The sequence below is a fragment of the Cydia pomonella genome, chromosome 8, assembly GCF_033807575.1.
Source record: "Cydia pomonella isolate Wapato2018A chromosome 8, ilCydPomo1, whole genome shotgun sequence".
Classification (NCBI taxonomy): Eukaryota; Metazoa; Arthropoda; class Insecta; order Lepidoptera; family Tortricidae; genus Cydia; species Cydia pomonella.
In genome coordinates this window covers 2,053,726-2,063,732 of record NC_084710.1, presented here as the reverse complement: position 1 = coordinate 2,063,732, position 10,007 = coordinate 2,053,726, and the positions used below count along the sequence as shown (strand labels likewise).

General features: G+C 37.5%; 1 protein-coding gene across 2 annotated transcripts; it reads right to left on the bottom strand.

The window, feature by feature from the left end:
- Positions 1–2,950: 2,950 nt before the first annotated feature.
- On the bottom strand, positions 2,951–9,962 carry LOC133520381 (venom allergen 3-like). 2 transcript variants are annotated; one of them, XM_061854766.1, is made up of 11 exons: positions 9,195–9,962; positions 8,601–8,750; positions 8,081–8,177; positions 7,823–7,937; positions 7,325–7,409; positions 6,769–6,925; positions 5,837–6,256; positions 5,612–5,755; positions 5,265–5,480; positions 4,764–4,840; positions 2,951–4,422 (listed from the first exon to the last, which is right to left on the bottom strand). In XM_061854766.1, exons 1-11 carry the CDS (start codon positions 9,318–9,320, stop codon positions 4,144–4,146), a joined length of 1,866 nt encoding a protein of 621 aa, XP_061710750.1. In that variant the 5' UTR covers positions 9,321–9,962; the 3' UTR covers positions 2,951–4,143. The 2 variants fall into 2 exon arrangements, with proteins under 2 accessions (XP_061710750.1, XP_061710752.1); XM_061854768.1 differs by lacking the exons at positions 5,265–5,480; positions 5,612–5,755; positions 5,837–6,256 and having other exon boundaries at positions 9,195–9,944.
- Between the last annotated feature and the right edge of the window lie 45 nt (positions 9,963–10,007).

Here is a 10,007-nt window from a genome sequence, read left to right as displayed (position 1 = left end):
TCAACTTTTTTTTATTTTGAGTTATAACCTAAAATTTACTTGCCAGTTATGTGATTTTGTCTTTACAAGAAGCTTGTAATATACATGTTTGATTTGATTTGAAAAAACATCTGTGTTTTATTCTTTTTATGGGTCGGAATTAGGTTTAATTAAACTCCCAATTAAGCCTATTACCGATGGTATGATCAGATTACCCTCGGTAATAGAATGTATAGAAATCTATTACCGACCCAGAGAAATATCGAATGGGTCGGTAATAGGCTCTTAAAGAGTTATCTATTACCGAGTGACTATTTGGTATTGTATTGAAATATCGCATTTAGGGTACCGCAAGTACAGATTTCGTTGATAAAATTTAGACTTCAGTTATCATTATCAGATTTAAATTCTTCTGTTTTCTGATTCAGTTATTACTCTGACAGACAAGGAAGGGTACCCAACTGCCGGACAATTCCGATTAGATTTTTTTTTATATAATTTTATTTATACAGTAGTCCAAAATCTCAGACATGATTTTTTTTAGCTATAAGTATCAGCAATAAGAAAAGTACTGTGATTTGTTAGTTATAAACGGGTAAATTATAACACATAATATGTGAGAGACTTTATTTAACTTAATTACCTTATCAAAAATATTAGAATTAAAAAATTTCATGTTTTTATATATAGTCGAAATTTTATAATGTGGACGTTTACCATTTCACTGTGGTAAACTTTCACTCAGGTGGTAAACGTCCAGCTTATAAAATTTCGACTATAATTTACGCTGTGCCTTATGAGAAAATGTTACTTACTTGTTTTTTTGTGCAGCTAATTATGTCAGTAAGACAAACTCTTATCAATCTTTATAGCATTTAAAAATTACTTTATTTAATAACAGGCAGGCCTATTTGTCATATACGTCCTTAGTAAAACTTTACTAACAATAATTTTTGTTGTTTTACATGTAAAACATTCAACTTATAACTTGTTATACAGGTACTCGTGGGTACTTGGTAAGTTAACTATTTAATAGTATTTGATTGTGCCAAAGTGTAATTATAATCTCTTCGAATATATCTCTTATTTTTAAACATACTCCTATAGTTTTATTTTTTATTTTTGTGTCATTATTAAACTTAATGACACAAAAATAATATACAGAACCCACGTCGTTATTATTGTTTTTACCCTCGGTATTAGGTTTCGAATTTTGAGTTTGGTTTCTGTTAACGAGTGCAGAAAAATCATGCCAATTGTACCCTCGGTAATGAAAGCTCAATTCGCGATAATAGAATCACAGCCTGTCCCTTGCCACGGTAATAGAAGATTTTGTCATTTTGGCTTCAAAAAATATTTTAATACATATAATAACCCAAAATGAATCCAAAAACGTGTGAAACGGAAAGTTCATTAAATGCTCTGATGAAAAAAAAAAATTCCTGGCTGTTAGACAGCATTGATACCCTTAATTTTTGGATCTCTTTTGAAAAGTTCCTTAACTACCACGGTAATAGGTGCCTTTACCCTACAGATGATTACTATAACTAGCTTATATCTAAAATAGGCCCTTGAGGCATTGTACCAAGGATGCTGGCGGCATTTCCTCGTTGTATCGCAATACTGATACGTTGTGCGAGGAAGCCGCCAGCTCTTCGGTCACCAGTTACGTCAACCAGACGTTTCGCGATTTCTCCAAAAAACTTGTGCCCGCTGGGACCCCATGGACCTAGGGTTTCAACGCCAGTTTTTGCATTGCTAAATGTTGTTTGAATAAATAAATAGGTAGATTAAGAAATCTAAACTTAAGGGTAGTTTTAACGGTGGCCGCGAGCCGCTAATCTGGTTTTGTATGTGCGCTGTATAACAGTGAGTCGGTCCATGCTATCCGCGCGAGCGCCCGTACGCACAACTGTCAGTTTAAAGTTCTATTTTTTTGTACGTATTTATTGTGTGTTTCGAAATATAAGCTGTTTAAAAGTTCTCTTGTGTTCACCATTTCGTCACGGCGAGCCCCTATACCCAACAAACACATTGAAAAAAAAAAAAGAATTAAGTGCTTAAGGTGTAATAGTGATATATCTATCAAACACTTGTTAATTGATTGCCCGATGTATAATACAGAAAGATTAGTTGTTAACCTGCCCAAATGTTTAAAAGATTGTTTAATTGCCTCAGAATGTACTATAAAATTTCTTAAACTAGTTAACTATTATGACTTGATTTGATATAATTGTATATTTATAGTGGTCGCTAATGACCTTAGCTGTTTGAGCGACCTTAAATAAATAAATTAAAAAAAAAAAAAAACACATTGAAGTTCACCCATTCGTAACACAATTTTTAGCGTCAAAGACGGATTGCCAAAGCTTTATATAGAAAGGCTTGGAGGCCGATTCAGATTTGACCACTTTGTTATTGTTCTGATTTTATTTAGATACCACTAAAGATCGCTCGCGCTGATTGGCGCATGCGAAATGAAGTGAATATTGGATGCGCTCCAATAACAAAGACGATCGTCAAGGTCATATCAAAACCACGACAAATTGTTTAATTAGAAGTGATCTCTTGAACTGCGTCGTGGTAATGACGATTTTGACTTTTTACAAGCTTTTATTTAACTTGCCCTGTTAGTATGTATGTTTGTTAGTGTGGGTTAAATCTTGAAAGCTAAATTTGACCCACTTCCCATTTTCCGATTGATCTGAAAATTTGCGTACATATTGTAAGTCGGATGACAATGCAATATTATGGTACCATCGAGCTGATCTGATGATGGAGACAGGAGGTGGCCATATAGTGACTCTGTGATGAAACAACGCAACCTAATTGTGTTTGGGGTTTTTAGATTTGTCTCGATGAAAATGCCATAAAAGCTTGTACTAATAAATTGTTTAGTACTTATTTAGTCAGACCCAACACAGATATTTCTACATGTTTATCAAAGGTTATATGAATAAAACAAATCAAAAATAATAACACGAGCTTTAAAAAAATAGCAAATACAAATACAGTACATAAATAATACAACGAAATTACAAAACTTAAAATCACAATACATCACTAACAAATATAGGTAAAACGGATTAAACAATTGAAATATTATTTATTATTTTTTTGTTTGTTTTGTGTTGTGTTCCTGCCGGTGAGTAAGGTTGCCAGAGTTCAAAGATGGGGAGGGGGGTTTAGAGTCGGCAACGCGCATGTAACTCCTCTGGAGTTGCAGGCTTACATAGGCTACAGTGACTGCTTACCATCAGGCGGGCCGAATGCTTGTTTGCCACCGACGTAGTATTAAAAAATACCACGACGGTGGCAAACAAACATACGGCTCGCCTGATGGTAAGCAGTCACCGTAGCCTATGGACGCCTGCAACTCCAGAGGTTAACACCGCCCAATGTGAGACTGTGACAAGGACAAACAATAACAACGCTTTCTCTGCTACTCCTACTGAAAGTTCTATAAGAGCATTTCGTTCGGTCATCTCCGGTGAATATTTATTTGCCACAGCCAAGTCGATGCAAACTTAGCTTCAGGTCAATATGGTGAAGGCCGTCTATCAGGTAAGACCGTCTACAAGCTCTTTTGCTCTTCTAAGGACCAGTTTCATCCACCACAATTAGCGGACAGATGAACGTCACTCAACAGAGAACTGTGAACCTTCCCATAAATATAATTTAGCTAACGCTTTATTGGTGACAGATGTTTTGGTGCAACCGACCCTAACTCTTGCGTTTGTACACATACTCCACTTACACAAGTTCGGTAGAGTAGAAGGACCGAAGCTCTTTCATTATGGCTGTATCAGAGCAAAGTACGAATACAAATAAAATAGTTCTTGCCCTATGAATGACTGTCTTCCAAACCAAAAATTGTACATGCCGGTTTTCCCCACATTGACCTTAAGCATTATTGTATGTATGTTACCGATATATAGCTATGAGCCGTCGTTGCCTAAAAATAAATAATGTTTGATTTGATTTTTGATATTTGATTTAGCGTACATGGATTCTAGTTACAGTTCGACATGAAAGAGTAGAAACTTCGCATACAAAATTGTCGTCATGTTTAAGTATATTATGTCAGAAATGTGAGTTACGAAAAAGTGGCCCTGATTTATTTTCTACTATTTTACGTCGCACTGTAGTCTAGTTCATTTACGTTTACAAACTGTTTGAAACTATGCACCCTAACACCAACACTATTAAACTAAGAGTGGTATTTGATGCATCGCTTCGTTTGAATATGTTTTCATAGCTTTTTATCAGTGGAGCGTATTTTGTCAGTATAGCCATTATTGGAGCTGAGTCGGGTGTACCAATTTCTTTCAGTTTTTGGGTTTCGGTTAGCTCTTTAGGTAGCTCTTTTTGTGGTCTTCGCTCATTCTCCCTCTGCTCTGGTATGTCTATAGATTCTTGTGGTTGACGTAAATCCCGGCGAACCTAAAGCGATAAACTTAAAATCAAATAGAGTAAAGTATCAAATATTACTAACAAAGTAAAACCTATGTTCCAACATTGACCCAGACTGGACTTGAGAGACAGATTACAAATAAATCTAACCCATGTCATAATGGTACAATCACACTGAGATTGGAGTCGTTTGCCGTTTGAAAATAATTTCGGTTGAGTAGCAATCTCATACTGCGTCCGCAATAAGCGCACAACTCAATATAATTGCACACTTACGTTTTGAAAAACATTATATAAATATTTTGTGCAATAAACTGACGATATTTTATAAACTAGAATGTGATCAGATAAATATCTGTTTTATAGCTTACCTTACTGGAAACCGGTGAAGATGCGAGAGCTTTCTCCATATCCTCCAATGCTTCTTCAAGTTGTCGCGCCGTTTCAGCTGGAGAAGAGAAGAAATATTAAATATCTAAGAAAACATAAACATCTTAGTAAAAGTTACTACAGTGACATTATACTAAAGTATAATAGCAACCACTTTTTATCTTCCCGTTACGTCTCACTGATGGTAAAAGAAAATAACTCCTCTCAAAAAATGTTCGGACTATGGTCGATATATGATAGGGTACTTTTCGATTGTTTCTGCAAGCATAAACCTTCTTCAATTAAGTAATGCCAAAAATTTTCCTGTACCTTCCAGTAGGCTCTTTATCATGGCATTCTAATAAACGTCTATCAGCCAGTTAAATAGGATTTCGTTTATATTTGCTGGAACATAATTCTTAATTTCTTTCTTGCTCTTATTATGATAACACCAAGTTTCATCAATTGTTTACAAATTCCACATTCGTATATTTTTTACTTACGGTCTGACGGATTCTGGTCAGTTTTTTCACTTAAATTTAGCAGTCTTTTTAGGATATCATTTTTAACATAGGGAGTCGTAGTTCGGACGTCTGCGTCTGGGTAAACAGTGACATTATTTATTTCACTGTCATTTATAAAAGTAGCTGTCGTTGGTTCCAAAATGTATGTTGAAATTATTGAGCTTCCTGTTGACTTTATAGTTTCTGTGGCGAGTTCTGCAATTGTAATTGCTAATTTAATTAAATTTGTGCGCTGTCGCATTATTTTCAATAGAATTATAAGAGACGTGGCAATAGTAACTAGTTTGCTATCAACATTACATTGTAATACGAAAAAATATACGGACCGATTACAACTGATGGTGTTGCTATTGTTACATTACTTTCTCTCACAGCCGCAATATAATCCCTTTCATTTCTCTCTACAATATCATCAAGATAATCATTGTAAACATTATCTTCTTTGACAGGCACTGAATTTGCTGTTCCATCTGCAACATTGGAATTGTCATGAGTATCGTCATATTCATTATTTTACAGATAAATATTATCTCATTCATCATGTGACTTACTTTCAGCATCCTTGTTTTCTAGATTAAGCTCCTCTATGTTATATGATTTAGGTCTTCCAACTGTACTTAATATTTTTTTGGTTACTCGTATCGTAAATGATTCGTTTACTTTTTTTGTTGTTACATTTTCGTGACTGTAATCAGTTATCGTATAATTGTCAGTGATATTTCTCATGACTTCCTTATAATCTAGAATTTTGGTTTGAACTACATCATTCTTCTCTGTGAAATCAAGTTGGTATTGCTGCTCAGTTTGGCTATTTATACTTACTGCCACCATTTTTGTCAAATATATTTGATCCAAACTACCATGATAGTTCAAAGAATCATTTTTATCTATTTCCAGTATTGTATCCAAAACTAACTGTTCCTTTAATACTGTTGCATTTCTGGTGTCATACGTAAAGGTCGCGTCGTGATCTATAAAAGTAATATAATTTTCTGCTCAGAATCTCCGTCTACCTTTTTCAATACTGTAAGTATAGTTATGATCATGATTATGTTTGTACCTAAGTATAATCGATTTATGAAGTCTCAGGTCAGTACTGTACAAACAAAATCAGTAAGATAATGCGCATAACTCGTATTTAGTATTAAGCAGTGGCTGTAGGCCGGATACAGCGACAAACCACATCCCAAACTTACCGGATACCAGGATATGTGGGCGCCGGGTGCCCTGAGGAGGCCTTCGTGTCTGCGACACTTTCTTTTTACCTATATTTCGAATAATTCTCGAAAGACCAACGATCAAGCCAAGCTGATGAGGGGTTCTCGGGACTACCTCGCCGGCTGTGTATAGCTCAACTGAAGGGACTCACAACAACACTACCAGTAGTTCCGTGCACCACCAATTATAATTATAGCACCAGTTGTCACAGCTGGCTCTCAAAATCGCGAAGCAGTTTAGTGTAACTAGAAGTACCAGAACTCACGAAAGGTACAAAGTCCAGAAAATACCGGGTCAGGCCCAGAAAGAGCCGGACAGACGGATGCAGGCGCTCCTGGGACCCACAACGGACCCTCCGGTCCGCGCGGCGCGAAGTTGCATACCAGGCGTGTCACTGTACGGAGACGGCCGTTTTGTTCTATCTGACCTCACAAGAAAACAAAAGGTATTAAAATACTATTTCAAATATTTAAAAAAAAATCATTTATTATTAATATGTCTTGTCCATATTATGGAGGAGGGAGGCGTGCGTTGAGCCGAAGCCAGCACCTAGAAGCCTTTTTGACACTTAAACATTTAAAATATTATTACGTTGTATTTAATTTGTGATCTACTTCTGATAATTACTTGGAAGACTAGTCGGTCGGGCTGAGGGTTATCGGAAGACTGTTGCGGCACGATCAGCTAACATTTCAAAAGTTCACGAGGTCTTCCGCGAACATCGAAGAGTGATAAAGACCGGGCGATAGACACAGTTGAAGTTCTCGATAGACCCTCAGTACTCTCTACGCTTACTACTTACTAATTTTAGTCAAACTTACCATAAATCGACTTCTAGCGCAGCCAACTAAATACGTGTGCGCCCATAGCATTTGCGCGAAGTCCATTGGATAGTTCTTGTCATCCCTAGTCAAATATAAGATGGTTGAAAAATTCTGTGTACAATACAAAGATGTCACGAGTTGCATACTATGAAAAAACTTTTCGATTGTGTCGTTTAGATTCGATTCAGGTATTTATTAATTACATAAATATAAAACTACCTCCTTCTCTTCTTCTTCTAAAACTACCAGCAGACGTATTTATGTGCCACCTAATGGGAAATAAGTGTTATCGTCCTGGGCTCCTGGGTGATATAACGGCCATCAGAAAGGAGAATGAGATATCGTCCTTTAAGTATCTAACCTGAATATTCGCTTCTTGCAGAACCAAATTTAGTAGCTGGGACTCATCACCACGTCCCCCCACTGCTTCCAGTCCACCTTCCTTATGCCCTGAACCCACAAATATCGTGTGCTGTCTGTCGTGTGTTGACTTACGTGGGGATGGTATTCTGCCGACCCTGCAAATACCACATGTCGACCATGGACTCGGGCCGGAGGCCGGGCGCTTCTCCGACCACTGACGCCACGCACTGACCTACTGTTATTGAATCTGGAAAGTAAGATTAGAGTCATATTCACATATTAAGGTATGTGTTAGTGAAGTATCCCCTCATACAATTTTAAAGTTTAATGTTAATAAAACATATCATTTTATCTTCTTTTTGCACTCACTATACAAGGAAGAAAACTTACAGAGATCTCTGCACACATCATGTCCCTCAGGATAGCTAGGCGGGTTGCATTGATCTGCCCATACCTGCGCTTCTCGAGCTAACTCTTCGACCCAACGCTACAAAAGATAGAATAAAAAGGTAAGTTTTCCCGGGCAGCTTTGCAAGTCGAGATCCATTGTGATTATTAACAGTGGAGCATTTTCTGACGAACGACAGGAATTGCCTAAAAGCAAAGTGACCGTGATGGCAAGACTCCAACATGATTTTCATATTCCAAGAAGTGATAGCAATTTTTTTTAATTTACCTTCACAATATTGAAAGTTTTCTTCAATACACAGAATCATTGCATGCATGGCTAGATCTTTATCTTCTAATCGTATTACTTCATACCTATACCTATACTATCGAACAGCAAATACCCGCAAACTAAACTGACGGCGTTGAAGCAGGAGTGAAAGAGATTGTAATATACTCTCGGTCGATAATTTGGTTTGCAGATGCGGAGTATAGTTTGAGCATGTCGCTATACCAAACCCACCAGTTTCAGCATATTGCTAGCTGGAGGCATTTGTAATTTGCCCAGGGCCGCCTCGTTACGCCGACGGTTCATACGACCAATCAAACGCGTCTTCTCCTCGCCCGTGAGGCGGTCGTTTATATAACCGGTACATTTGGGGCCTGGGCCTTCCTGTAAAGGATTATTGATTACAGTATGTACACATTATTGGTTAATTGTCGTCCAGGAGCTAGGTGGCTCTGTGGATGCTGTCCGAAATTTTGTTTATTGATTCAAATTGTACTTATAAGTAATTGGCTCTCTAGTTGGCTGCGCTGGAGACAGATGCCTGTATACAGTCGTGAGAGGCACAGGAGCCAGTATCGAAAGATATAAATAATTTGTCGACTATAAGCAATAGGTATGTGGCAAGACGACAAACGCTTGCCCTGTCATAACAAAAATATATTATTCACTTAAATATAATAGGTACTTCGTGTACTGCACTGCAGCTGACGCAAATAAACCTGCAGGAGAGTCATGACATATCTTCCGTTGATTTCTTATTTGGCTTCAGACCCGATCTCATCATGAGAGCAAAATACTCAAGCGGTATACTGACAAAATAATACTCACGGTATACTGACAAAACGTGTGAGAATTGGACATCCCACACATCGCAGCCCCACAGTAATCTACCGACGCGCCGGAGCAACAGATGAAAAGAGCAGCCAAAACAGCCGCTAGCCCGATCGCTAACATCTCATTCTAGACATGATGTGCAGTAATTTTAATGTAGAATGTTTGTTTGGTAAGTTGAAATTAGACAAATGTCAGTTTGGGCTGGTCATAGTTTGAGGCCGAGCAAAAAGTTCTATTAACAATCCGTCGTATGCTGATGTGGCTGAGGCCCAATGTGAAGTGCGAGTGCTACTGTACCTACCTACTAAACTCAAGTAGCAAATGTATCTCAATTATATACTTACTTTACTCTTTGCCTCTACCTAATCGGAAACCTCGTTGCTATCCTCTTTAGATCTTATTGCATAGCCTAATAATATGCTGTCTTCATAGTTCAATTGTATACAATAGAAACGGATTACTAAGCAAAGTATTATCTTGGCTGTACATTATTAGCGCCCTTTGGCCCTATCACACTATCAGTACTACTACAAGTTACTCAGATATTGACAATGTATGACATAGAGTCTGTGCGGAAAGAGAAGAGTCGTGGAATGTATGGGGCCCAATATATTCCACGACTCTTCTCTTTCCGAATAGACTCTAAATATTGACGCGTATCGTAGATTAAAATTTTAACGATTTGATGACCGCTCGATAATACTATTTGACACAAGTCTGTTTGCATATCTGTATCACGAATTACTGGAGGCCTACCGCAAACCACGTTCGACGTGTTGCCTCTCTGTCGCACTTGTAAATTCGTAC